Source organism: Apaloderma vittatum, unplaced genomic scaffold (assembly GCF_000703405.1).
Source record: "Apaloderma vittatum isolate BGI_N311 unplaced genomic scaffold, ASM70340v1 scaffold12096, whole genome shotgun sequence".
NCBI lineage: Eukaryota > Metazoa > Chordata > Aves > Trogoniformes > Trogonidae > Apaloderma > Apaloderma vittatum.
The window spans coordinates 33,270-47,098 of NW_009722326.1; the positions used below are offsets into that span (position 1 = coordinate 33,270).

Genomic DNA, 13,829 nt, shown 5'->3' on the forward strand with positions numbered 1-13,829 from the left:
CTGATCTCAATAGATGAGATTTCCTTCATGTTCTCCTCTGATCGTTTTGGCAGAAGGAGATCTCAGAAAGTGAAGCACTGGTGCTTCTGGCCAGGGAAGACTGGACAGACACTTCAGACACAAAAACTGGAAAGTAAGTAGCGCCATCAGCAAAGATAAACAAAAAGAATGAAACATGGGAAGAAAAAAGATGATATAACTAAGAGATCAAAATAATCTTTGGAGAACTTATGGGTTTAGTCTCTTAAAACTAATGGAAATCTAGTTCAAATTCTTAAAACAGAGAAACCAGAGAATACAATTTCTTTAATGAAGTAATATATTTTTGCACTTGTTTACACTTGTAGTGTAGAGATTGAGGACGCTTCAAGGATGGACTGGGGCTTCAGATGTAATCAAAGGGGTGAGATCTGCAAGAAAAGAAAAAAAATAATTATTTTAATACACGGAGTATATAGTACAGTTCTATTGTGTATTTTGCGGTGACTTTCAGGCTGATTCCGAGCGCAAGAAACGAAGCAGAATAATTAATCCAAATATCTCTAGAGGCTGCAGCAGTACCCAGTGAAGGAGGTGGGAGGAGGAGTGGAAGGGCAGAGATCCGGAGGCATGCATTGTGATCCAGTCTGTGTCTTTCTCAAGCCCATCAGGAGATCCTGAGATTACTGAGCTGGAGGGAGACGGAGGCAAGAGAGTAGAGAGCTTGGGTCAGTGGTGATCTGAAACAGAGCTGGGAGGTGAGGAGAGAGGGTGGGATGGCTTATGAAGTGGGAGACATGGGGTAGACCCTCAGTGGTTACACAGAGACAACTTCCAGCTTCCATCAGAGGGCAGCGTAACACTGTCCTGAGTTTTTAGGCACCCTGGTACCCAAACGAATATTCAAATGCAGAGGCTGGAACCTTATAATCATAGAATCCTCTCAGAATCTTAGAATCACTTAGGTCAGAAAAGACCTTGAAGTTCATCAAGGCCAACCGTTAACCTAGCAATGCCAGGTCTACCACTAAACCACATCTACACGTCTTTTAAATACCTCCAGGGGTAGTAACTCCACCACTATCCCAGGCAGACTGTTCCAATGCTTAACAACTCTTTCTATGAATAAATTTTTTCTAATATCCAGTCTAAATCTCTCTTGGTGCAACTTGAGGCCGTTTGCTCATCCTATCGCTTGTTACATGGGAGAAAAGACCATAATAGATTTAATATCTATAAATGAAGCTGAACTCGTTTATAACTGGAGATTAAATGCAGTTTCCTAACAAGTGTTTCAATTTCTGCACTGAAATTCCATCTAGCAGCTGCAAATATTTTCAGGACCACTGGCACCCATACGACGCAGTGGGACTGAATTTCCCCCAATGAATTACTCCTGATATGAAGCACTATCAGGGAAAGCACAAAGAGGCCTCAGCTGTGTTCCTTATTGCTACAGGGGATTTCGAAGTGCTGCCAAATGCCCTACATAGCCTGCAGAAACGCTGGGCCATGCCGTGTGCCAGAAGCGCAGTCTGCTCTTTGCATTTTTATTAGGCAGTATTAGGTCTTATTTTATTATTTATTCATTGATTGATTTTATTAGGTTAAGCATTCATGGGAACCAGCTTGCAAAAGTTTCTGTCATTTCAAAAGTTTCTCCCATTTCAAAAGTTTCTCCATTCTCTGCTGTAAACAAGAACTTTGCATAACTTTTTAAATTTTTTTTCATGAAGAGCAAGTGAGAAAGCCTCCTGCTGGGAGAGGTCACAGCCTGGTGTTCACAGCCCTTGGTTGTGCAGTGTGAGTCTGGATTCGCACAGAGTACTCTCAGCTGGCCTCTCCTGTCTGAGGCAAGTGCTCCAACCACTCAACCAGGTCAGGTCTGGTTTAAACATTTTTTCCTTATATGCAGGGTTTCCGTTTTCCTAAGGAAACACACTTCTGAAGGGTGATGGGACTCATCTCACCCACCATTAGTCATCAGTAAGAGATTTTTTTGAAGCTGATGGAGATCAGCACATCATAATAACTATAATGGAATGGGATCAACTAACTCCCAGAAGCACCTTTTGGTCTCAAATGCCCTACCAGGAAGTCTAGAAAGTTCATTTTTGGACACCTAACATGAGGTAAGATGAACACAGCTGATGACATGGCTGTCACAAAGGTTGCCAAAAATTGCAACCTCATGAGAGAAGTTTCAATCAAAAACTCCTTCTGCTGGTTTTCCAAGGTCTGGAAAGAACCACATCATTTTCAAACCACAATTTTCTTAAATCAGGAGTGATATAGGTGTGGTGGCAAATGGGAACTCCATTAAGTAGACTGATCTTCAAGGCATGGAAGTATAAACCGTCCGGAAAATCTGATTTTCAGGGACCAGAAAATCAAGGTCATACACAGGGTTTCATATTGGGTATTCAAAAATCCAGGCACCTGAAATCATTAGGCATTTAAATACGTTGTTCCTGAAATAGATGACTCTAGGTATTTTCTAATCATCCCCATCTCTTATGCTTTCTTACAAACAGAAGAGTTTGTACTTGCTCTGTTCCATTGTGGATTCTGATACTATAATACTCTACCTTCAAAATCAGCAAAGATGAAAAGACTGTCATTTTTAAGGAATTTTTTCCAGTGCAGCTCTCTGTGGGTCATGAATGTATTCCAGCCAACACCTGGGCTCAGATAGCAGTTGCAGAAAGAAGAAAAACTTCCAGTTATAGATGGTTTGTCCCACTGCAGGGTGTCATTTCTGCCTGTTGTGCAAAAATGTAGAAGTAATTAAAGCTGATCTCCAGTCAGCCCAGTAGTATTGAATGCAGAGCAAATCTAGCCTGGTCTCTTGACTTTCAGCAACTTTCTCCAGCCTGAGCAAACCCTTGCATTTCTATATTCTTCCTCAGTACGCTCTGACTTACCATGTACTAGCTGGTTTGGGTCTGTAGTAAAGCTGAGGCTGAGGGACATCCTGTGGATTACATCAGGGTCTTGATCCAAAACAGACAAGACAACTTGTCTGTGTCCTGCCGGCCATTCAAGAAGGCCATCGTTCGGACTGCTGCACAGATGGAAAGTAATCCCCATGTAATTCACGTAGGGTGATGAGTGTCTTCCGTGAGGATACAGCTGTAAAGCAAAGGCATAGCCTTCCGAGCTGTAAAACACAGGGCTCATGATATAATCGCCTCTTGAAATACTGTTAAAAAGGGATGAGAAGTTTCTGATGTGCCAGATGTTGGTGGGGCAGTTTGTTTCTGTCAGGCTGGCGTCATCGATGGCAATCCCCCCCTCAGACGTGGCTGGATCTCCTCTGATGCCCTGAAACCCGTAACGAAATTTATCTTGGATGCTGAAGGGAATGCTGGCTAATTTCCAGTGGTGGTCTCCATCAGCTGAAAGGGGAAATAAATTTATGTGAGAATAGAAAGTCCAGGACACAATCCCAAATCAAGATGTGTCTCCCTCGAGTGTGCTGTGACCAGTTTGCTTGGATGGTGATGTCTGATGCCCTGAATCCCAGCTAATGCAGGCACAGCCTTAGCAAAACTGCCTCTGAGCCAAATTCTGTTCTCATGGGCTCTCACTCTGGAGTTACTCAGCTGAAATAAGTGCAAGTTAGACTTACACTGGACACCTGAGCAAACTTTAATACAATAAACCAGTATTGTCAGTACTTCAGATATGAAAACATGCTTTCACTTACCCGTAAGAGTGTGCAGCTTTTTCACCCGTCTAACATTTCCAGTTCCATCATCTTTCTTAACCCAGATAACTAGCTTATCCTGAGGACTTCCATTAAACCTGTAGAAAAACTGAAGGCATTTTTCCTCCTTCTTTGGGTAAAGGATGCGAGATTCCAGAAGAGCTGACTGACCAGTATGTCCAGCTTTTGTATCTAAGTGCATGAAATATCCTTTATCTGGGAAACACAAAACACAGTGTGTGAAAAAAGTTTTTGATCCGTTCAGTAATGAAATGGCAGTGCTGAATAAGCTTTAGTGCACCTTCTGATTGCTTGAACTAGAAAGTAATTTTCAAAGTAGGAAAAAAAATCAGTGGAAAAGAATTCTCCCTATACTGCAAATCAATATTAAAATGAAAATGCATTTAAATATGGCTTGCAAACTAGTGTTTAGTTGATTAAATAAGGTACATATTTAGTACCATACTTTAGAAATCAAGTACAAACCTTGCAAATGCCAATCCTACCAGAGTGTAGGAGTTCATGAACCTTGGCAGGGAATTTTTTTGAAGACAACCTAGGGAAGTACTGGAAGGGTCCTGTTAGATCAAGGCCTTCACTCTTCTGCTTTGCCTAGAAACCATGCCCCGTAAGCCTTCCTACCAGTGTAGGAATGTACAAATGTACAAATGTAAGTTCATGAACCTTGGCAGGGAATTTTTTTGAAGACAACCTAGGGAAGTACTGGAAGGGTCCTGTTAGATCAAGGCCTTCACTCTTCTGCTTTGCCTAGAAACCATGCCCCGTAAGCCTTTTATCAATAGATCAGTCTTCCTTTTAAGCAGCTGAAGACATTTTTGCCTTCTGCTGTGGGTAAAGAATTTATTAACTTCTAGTCCAATTACTGTGTTACTGACTCACACCGTCTCCTGCTAATGTGTTTGAAATGACTATTGCCTTCTTTCCAGTTAGTCTGCAGTTCTGTCTAGGGGCCAGAGTGATACCTTCTCTGTGTCTTTGATTTTCCTGGTTTCAAAACCTGACCACCTGCACCCTCATCAGCCCCGCTTTGTATATTCAAATTTCAAATCAGCTTCTAGAAGACACCTGAGTAAGTGCATCAGCTTAATAGCCTCGGTACAGCCCCTCTCTATAGGGGCTGTCTCTCCTGACAGCAAGGACATTGTCAAGCTGCGTCACATGGATGCCTGGGAGATGAATGATGCAAATAGCAGAGACAGTGTAGAGGACAACAACTGAATTACCACCTGAGCTCTGAGCTCCACTTCTGTTTCCAGCTACAACCCTGTGCTCCCTCAAGCATGCCGGCCTTCTGCAATAAGATCCCCTAAAAATGCACAATAACGCTGCTTGTTTTCCAACAACCGTTGACCCATTTGCTCTCAGGAAAGTTCTAGAGGCTGACTACCTAAGTTTCAAGTGTTGATGCAGGGCAGTTAATTATCTGTCACTAGTCACGAGAGGCAGGAAGTCACTGTCAGCTCCCCAGCCACATGCTCTGTCTCATATCCAGACCCTTTACAGTGTCAGCAAAACGCACACCCTGCAAACCGCAAGAAAACAGCCATCTCTTGCTCTCTCCTTCCTGATTCCACAGAAATTACTTTCTTTTCTATTCAGGGGGTTTTTTTTCCCTCTCCTTGAACTATAAAACATTTCTGTGACTAACCATCACTTATTTTTTGGGAAGCAGATATGTGCAACTGTGATCACTTGTACACAGACCAGCTAAGCTCATTCTATGTGATTGATACTCCTCTGTGGTGTTTAACTTTCGCCCCGCTGCCTCTGACCACAACACACCCTACTCAACTTCTGTGTCCTGGCAGCAATCAAGATACCAACCTCAATACAAACATATTTGTGCAATATCTGTTTAAATCAGTGCAGCTGGAGCCAAACGCTTGATTAAAAGGACCCCATGCAACCCTCCTCAGAAGAGGAGAACTCACTGCAGGTTTGTTTCTCAGATAATTCTTCAGCCTCCCTACGTGGTGCAGCTCCAACAAACTTTAAATTTGCAGCAGCTACACCCTCCCAGTACAGCTCTGCATCACACAACAACCCCTCCCTTGAAAAAGTCTTTTCAGGGTGGTTTCCTCCTGCTCTGTGACACATTGCTGAAATTCAGCTTCCTGTTTTGATGATCCTGGATTAGTTTCAATGTCAGAATTTCTCTACAAACAAGATTTGTGTATGGTGTCATTTGCTTATGCACGTCTTTCTGTGGGGATGCATCAAGTGAACTCCTGTGCAAACGGAAAGATTTTTTCAGCCTTAAATAAAAACCAGAAAATAACTCAAAAACCTGTAATACATGCATAAAAGGAAGAGAGTCTCACCTGACTAAATTCTATGGAGTTTCACTGAAGTCACTTATGGCAATCTGGTGCAGATCCCTTCATATTAATAAAGCCACCACCAATTTACAGCAGCTAAGTCTGAAACTGTCAATTCTTCATGAAATATTACAATGTAGGGAGAAGATTTAAAGAGAGATTAAACACGTAAAATTATTAACCTTTCTATCTGAAAATTCAAGAGTTGTATTTAGCATGAGGTACACAGTGATTAACATTAATAAAAGAGTATTTCTAATGACTTATCTTTGTACATTTTCATTCTCATATCTCTTAAAAGCTTGGTAAAGTCTAATGACCACCTAAAACTGCACCTGTTACCTGCACAGCTTCCCACCAAAGTGTAGTCTTCATCTCCTGGTTTGCCCAATACGTAGTCCCAACTAGCACCATCTTGTCCAGTCTGCACCATCCCACAGATATTGATGTATTCAAAGGAGCACTGGTCCAAGAAGGTGAGGCTCGAAGCTGCCAGGAATAAATTAATATATTTTATCTTGTCTATTAATATCAAATAAGGCTCTCTTGCTGTTAACCTCATTCCAAAATGTTTACATACAACACTTAACGTCAGGAAATATGTCCTTAATATATCTGAAGACTACACTGACTTTCACATCTACATCTTTGTTACCACATATAAATGATGATTTCTCGTGGAAGAAACGTCTCTTTCTTCAATTCTCAGCTGAATGTCTCCTTGTGGGAACTAGCCTTGTTCTTATGTGCTAGTTTTCCCTTTCAGACATCCATCGTTTCCTCTAAGCCTACCTGGGCTTTGTGGTCCATTTCTCCCTTCCTGGTGTAAATCAGAAGTAATTCTGCTGAAGCTAGAGGAAATGTCCAGGTGTACATTAACACACTATGTCAGTACTGTACAGCTTCTAGAGTATTTTCTTTCATAGCTTTGGCAGTGGAGCTCAAAGCATGATTATCCCCATTTGTGCTCCTGACCCCATCTTATCAAATATCACACAGGCAGAAAGAAGAGCTTGAAATACTTTGATTTTGTAAACCTCAATTCCAAACTACCATTACTTGAAAATTTTGTTATCATCAATAGGGATATGGCCACCATGGAGCTTGCTGCTGCAGAAGACATATAGTTTCTCTTAGCAGTGAGAAAGGATCCCAAGGGTGAAATGTTCCCACTTTTCTCATGTGACTCCATCCATGGTATCATGAAGCTTGAGTAAGGATTTCCAAATACACTTGAGAAACTTACTGCAGTTGTACATGCGATTCAGTCTCAGTAAGTCAATCCTGCTGACAATGATGTCATTAAATTCAGGAATTTTTGTTGTAATGGAAGGTACATTGCTATTGATGTTGAAAGAGTATGGTCCATAGTGTAGGACGGATTCGTAATCATATGGGGTATTGAGATCATCAAGGAAAGTGTCATTGTGTTTGTCAAACGCATAGGCATAACCTAGACAAAAACACAGTCAAGGGATTAGGTAAGACCAGAAATAAAACTTAGCACATAACCCCTTTTCAAACCGCTTTGCCTGTGATTAAGTAACTATCCACTTGTCAACATGTAGACAGCCATTCTCAACCAGAGACGTTTTAGCATTCTAACAACAGGAACATGCATCTACAGATGATTCTCAATCATTTCAAACCTGCATCATACCTTCAATAATTTCATCCCACCATATTTGAACATAGTCATCACGATCTGTCCTGGATTGCTCATGGTAAAATCCCAGGGCATGCAGAATCTCATGTTCCACTATGGCTTTATAGTCACATCTCTCTCCTATAGACACTGTTTGGCCACTTTGAAGGTTCCCCACATAAGACCAGCACCTGTGAGATAAAGACTCAGATATTGCACTCATTTTGCATAATACCTTCTATGATTTGCATCTACATATTAATGCAACTGCAAGATCAAGGTAAAAATAAAAAAATAACATTTTTTAGAATTTCCCATCTGAGTTTTCCAGTCTTGTCCAGACTAGATTTGCGATGCCAAAATACAGCATGACGTGTACCCTCAGAATCCTGCAACAGCCTGGCAATGAGTTCCTGTCCCAGATACGATTGGCCCTCCCCAGATGGCAGTGAGTGCACGCTCTGCATCTGGCGTGCACCAGGTTCCCAGCACCCAAGGGGAGATCTACACTGGATCCTAGGCACAGACACTGGCTGGTGTCACCAGCTTCCTGCTGGTTCGTCCCGGAAAGCAGGGTGGTCCCCTGACCTAACTTTAGACAGTCACAGTGTTGGTATCTGCCACTGAGTTAGATTTCCTGGCATCGTTACAGTCTGTGGATAGTAACAGGCTTTGGAATGTGAGTCACCAGACCTATTTTAGATTTCTGGTCTTGTGGCCCAGAAGATTCACCTCCGTCCCACTGACTACAAAGGCAGCCCATGGTGACCTGCATAACTGTAGAGGTTGATGGCTTCAACATTTGGTCAGGTAAACCCAAACCCTGCGTCTGAAATCAAGGAGGAAGCTACATGCTAATGCCAACACTAGTGACATACCCTGCCACTAACTAATAGCAGTTTTCCCTGAAAAAGTGCCAAGAAATGAATCCACTTCAGTAGCTAGGGTGCAAATGGAAATAAAATAATGTTTTCTTCTATTAAAAGAACATAAAATGCAGATAATACAATACAATAAGCTCTGGGACGGAACACTGGAACAGGTTGCCCAGAGAAGTTGTGGAAGCTCCATCCCTGGAAGTGTTCAGGACCAGGCTGGATGGGGCTCTGAGCAGCCTGATCTAGTGGGAGGTGTCCCTGCCCATGACAGGGAGATTGGAACTAGATGATCTTCAAGGCTCCTTCGAACTCAAGCAACTCTATGATTCTGTGATTCTAAGAGATGGGACTCAGCTGTTCATGTCCTTTGTCCAAGCGAGAATGACAACAAATGTCTCCTGAGACGGAAAAACTATCCTATCAAAGAAGGTGGTACAAAATTACCCGTCCAGCTTCTCAAATTTCAGGTAAGTCTGTTCCCCTTCGTAGGGCTTGAAGTCAACACAAGTTTTCAGCCTGAACATGTCAAACGCCTGCAGGATGACACCTTTAGCATTCAGGTCTGAAACACACAGCAGAGGATGACAGTAGTACTTGTTCTGCCTATATAATATTATAAATATTAATAATTACAGATAGAAGGTATGAACAAGCATGAATTAAAAATATTAACATATATAAAAATTATCGGCCTAGATGAAAAGAGGAGAATTCCCTGACTGGAGTAATTTTGGCAGAGATTGTAATGAGAGATAATGTATTTGATTAGATAAACTCATACTAAAACAAGGAAGCAGGCTTTTGGACATCCAGGGCAGTGCTCAGGTTTTGCTGGGAAATTTTATTGCATGCTATTATATAATTTCAAGCTTTGTCAACTTTGAGCTTGAGGCTAGTAAACATAGGAGAGATCCATGGAATTTCAACACTGATTTACTATTAGGTTTTTACTCATAAATTCTTCCAAATTTAAAATATTGCAAAAATTAGATCAGATTTTAGGGAGAATCCTCTGAACTTTTTTACTTATAAAATATCTGCATTTTTTTTCTGCCTATTCTGAGCTGGGACTGTTAAGAAGAGATAAGACTTGAAGAGTGCAGGAGATCAATGTGCATATTCTGAGATAGGATTTTCTGACTTCATTAGCTAGAGATCTCAGCCAGATGCACAGATACTGGTTAAAGTGGCTGCTCGTTAGCATCCAGCTGGTCGCTGGGGCTGTTACACTGGAAACAACATGTCTGGCAAGCAACAACAAGGGCATTGATGCAGCATAACTCAATATCAAATGAAACAAAAGCACCCCAGAGAGATGGACAAAACCAGAATATATCTAATGCAAGTAACACAGTGCTACCAGAATAAAAAGTCTTATTACCCAGGCTGTCAGCTAGGATATAGGGGATGGGAAATTTCCATCTGTAGGAGCTGTTTCTCAGAGCATTTCTCTCCAGCTGTTAATGAGATCAACATGCTTGTGTTAACATTTTAAACCCAATCTACACCCTTGCTGATGTTGATTTAGATCAGCAGCACATACCGGTAAGATAATATCACCTTCAAAAAGCTTCCTTCCTGTTTCTGAAATGAGATAAACAACCATTTAGGCCATAGTAACACATCAGGGACTACAATTTTTTTTTTTTTCCCAAGACCGCACAATTTGTCAGCCTGCCTTATCCACCAACCCATCTCTCTTTAAACAGTAACTGCCCAGAAACAAGCAAACCGACACCCATTGCCACACTATAATATGCCAGTCCTCTGTCTGAAGCTAAGGAAGATCTGGGATTGAATTAAGATTTCCCTAGCAATTTCGTAACACCTGCCCAGAGGAGATTTTATTCTTTTTTTTCCCTAGGCTTGTATCCTGGAACACTGTGGACTTCTGAACATTGCAGTTGATATAGAGGTGGAATGGATTTGTCCAGAAGTTAGTCCAACCCCTGACATTCTGTGATTCTGTGATCCAATAGCCTAACCAGTTAGCTAACCTGAACTAATCAACTGGGATTTCAGACCACAGAATCACAGAATCACCAAAATTCACCAAAGGAGAAAGACAAGGATTCTGGGGAGGGAAGAGGTTCAGCTTGAACCAAACTCAGACTGAAGGAATTAAATCTATGTGCTGTCTGTCTCAGATTCCACTACAGCTGTGTGCCCATCCAGTTGCCTAAACATAAGTGTCTGGTGCCATCTGAGATGCAGAGTATCCAAAATATCCACATGGGCTGGTAAATACAAAGTCTGGAAGACTCTTTCCTCTTCTAGCACGGTGCCTAAGGGGATGGATTTGAACCAGCAACAGACATCTGTGTTTTAAGCAGCTGACTCGTATCTTCCATGCTTTAAAACCACAGCATTTGAGACTCGAATTTCATATGCTTATTTTTAAAAGTGCCAGTTCATCCACGCAAAACTAAGCTCAAATCCCAGCCACTGTATGGTCCTCCTAGTGTCACATTTTCATTTAATATGTTATAAACACAATCCTGGCATAAACAGCTCATCCTCAGACATTTAGTTACAGAAATACCTTATATTTACCTCACCTACATATGGAGAGAAGAAGGGAAAAAAACCCCAAACCACCCCAAAAAAATGCCCAACTCTACACCGTGTTTTCTATTCTGTCAGCAAAGCCAGAGAAATCTTACAGATAAGAGGCGATGTCAGGAAATGAAAACTCTCTCAGGGTATTGCTCTGAAACACTGGGGTGGGGATGAAGGTACTTGAAAACTTCATATCTTAGTTACTGGTCATGTGAAACCAAGCAACTTACTTAAGATAAATGCACATCAACAAAGCAGAAGTTGAATTAGTGCCACTGGCAAGATCTCTCCGGGAGTTGTGTTGCAGAGGAGTGCAGCAGGGAGAGATGCAGGTTCAGGACTGGGGTTGCTGAGTCTTCCCAAGGAACAGTTGAATGTGTTTCCAAATTTAAGATTAAGATCTTGGGCTGCCTACAAAATTATCCTTGTGGAAATTTGCTGGCCTTTCCATTTTCCCTTTCCAACATCAATCTTTTACAGACTTTTCTGTCCTCTGCCCTGTGTCTTCTTCCTGCCTTTCTGTCTTCTCTGACTGCTACCAGGCTCAAAAGTGGAGGTCTTCTCCCTTCTCTTCAGAAGCAACTGGGGTTCACTCACACACTTTTAATTACCCTGCAGTACTCACTATATCCATGGTGCATTTGAGACTTTTTTTCCACAGAGGTTGCTTTCAGTCCCCTCTGGCACCATCCCATCTGCAGACTCGTGATCCCCAAAGGGTAGCTCAGATGTCTGTAATAATTCAACACTGCTTATTTACTGTCCTGACTTACCTGAATTTATTTCTGGAATGTCCTTTCTAAGCTGCCCTCCACCAACATCATCAACTATCAAAAGAAATAATACACCTAAGTTAGCAACCGAACGACATGAGCCAATATAATTCCCCATGATGACTGATAGCCTTCCACCAATATAAAAATATTGCATCCTTACCTCTCTCTTCAACAGAATTTTGGATCTGAAACACAAAAAGCACAGTTTCAAAATCACAGACAAATGAAGTGAAATCTCACCCTGATTCCAATCTAGAAAACAGAGGAGCAGGTGGGAATACCATAAAGGCAGAAGAGCAGGTAACCAGTGCTGTGAAACAGCATATCTTCCAGGAATCCATTTCAGATGCTATCTGCCAGTGTAGGTATAGTGCCCTGCAGGTGAATAGTCCTCAGATAAGCATAAACCATAAAAAAAGTTGAACTTTAAAAGGAAGAGATGATTTTAATCTTATTAAATACAGCCATAAGACAACCCATTAAGTAATCCGCCTCCCCATTTTGTAACTATTCTTTTCATGTTAACCCTTGCAGCAATCAGGAGCTATTAAAGTCTTTGAAAATTCTGTGGCTTCATCACAGATGAAGCTTCATCACTCCTTTCCTCTGCTTTATCCTGACCCCATCCTGACATGAGACCATCAAAACTGCTGACTATCAAAATAACAACCTCCTCAAAAGAAGAAAGAGGTTTATGGTCTGCAACCTGAATAAATCACTTTAAGGGAAGTTTCTCTTAGTGTTTTTTTTTATTATTCTCAGAAAGATCTTGGTAGAAGCAAACAAAACTTTGTTTTCATCTGATTCTATAGGTAAAGCATCATCTTTAACTTAAAAGTAGCATTATTTTTGTAATTAACAGAATGCCAGCAATCAAGTTCCAGCAGAATTTGTTGGTTTGGTTTCCTGCATGAGTTGTCAAAGATTTTGTCTCTCGGACTAGCAGTACAGTGAAAGGTTGTGATTTCGGTCCTGCTCATGTGCCTTGAAGCCATGTGCTCCTGGAGTTTTTCCTGGGAAGATCACCCAGGTCTTTCCTTACACACACAAGTCATGTGGGCCAGGGTGAACACGGGCAGGAGCAAAGCCCTTTGGTGAGAAGGCACGAGAAGGGCTGAACTTTGTTCCCAACTTAGAGAAGGGTTTCTCCTCCTGGCAGTCACATGAAGGGTTTTTTCACACTTCTGTAGCTCTCTTGCTCCCACACACTTCCTGCACCACTTCCTCCTCTCATCTTCACACCTCTCAACTTCAGACCACACCGCCACACACAACCGTCCCATAAAACCTTTGTCTCCTCTTTGCTCACTTGCCCAGCTTCATGCTGCATCCCCGTCCTTCAGGGGAAGGACTGTCCTGATCTGGCTGTGGAGAGGGGAAGCGGGAGATATTGAGCAGGGATCTCCTTGGCCATGCTTCACAGCCTGCCCACAGCCTTTCCTCCCAGCCTGTGAGACCCCAGGTGCTGGGTGTGGCAAGAAGTCAGAGGATTTTTATGGGACGGGAGGGGGGCAGTTGCACCAGGCTGTGATGGTGAGGGCCAGGACTGGCCACCTGGAGAGTCTGCAGTCTGTACAGGTTGCAGGATCAGTACTTACCATCTGCATGAAGGATCTGACTGGCTGATCCCACCAGTCTAGTAGGATCAGAGAGGTGAGTGAGGTGAGTGCAAAGAAGGGGTTAATCCAAATGCCTCATTGGCATCTTTCTTCTAGAGGCATGATCACAAAATATCCAATAAATCCAGGGCCACAAGAGAGGAAACAAACTGATTTCACCAAGAAACAGCCCATCTGTCACAGGAGTGGCAGGATAAGGGAGAAATTCCCAAATCAGTCTCCTGAAACACAGCTTGCACAGGAAGAAAACCCACTAATGGGCACTGCTACAAGCCAGTCTCGACTCCTGGACTCAAGTGACGCACGGAAAAGACTCTATAACTCA

General features: G+C 42.2%; 1 protein-coding gene across 1 annotated transcript; it reads right to left on the minus strand.

The window, feature by feature from the left end:
• Positions 1–366: 366 nt before the first annotated feature.
• Positions 367–12,209, minus strand: LOC104275705 (meprin A subunit alpha-like). Its single transcript, XM_009871736.1, has 13 exons — positions 12,167–12,209; positions 12,046–12,090; positions 11,883–11,936; positions 10,094–10,134; positions 9,932–10,007; positions 8,995–9,112; positions 7,688–7,863; positions 7,274–7,480; positions 6,370–6,516; positions 3,689–3,904; positions 2,904–3,377; positions 2,568–2,741; positions 367–410 (listed from the first exon to the last, which is right to left on the minus strand). The coding sequence occupies exons 1-13, from the start codon at positions 12,207–12,209 to the stop codon at positions 367–369; spliced, it is 1,815 nt and encodes a 604-aa protein (XP_009870038.1).
• Positions 12,210–13,829: the final 1,620 nt, after the last annotated feature.

Coding starts and splice junctions, on each gene's coding strand:
- LOC104275705 (XM_009871736.1), bottom strand. CDS start 12,209: ATGCTGTTTCACAGCACTGGTTACCTGCTCTTCTGCCTTTATG. Junction 11,937..12,045: donor AAATTCTGTTGAAGAGAGAG/GTAAGGATGCAA, acceptor TTCTTTTGATAG/TTGATGATGTTGGTGGAGGG. Junction 10,008..10,093: donor AAGGTGATATTATCTTACCG/GTATGTGCTGCT, acceptor TCTCATTAACAG/CTGGAGAGAAATGCTCTGAG.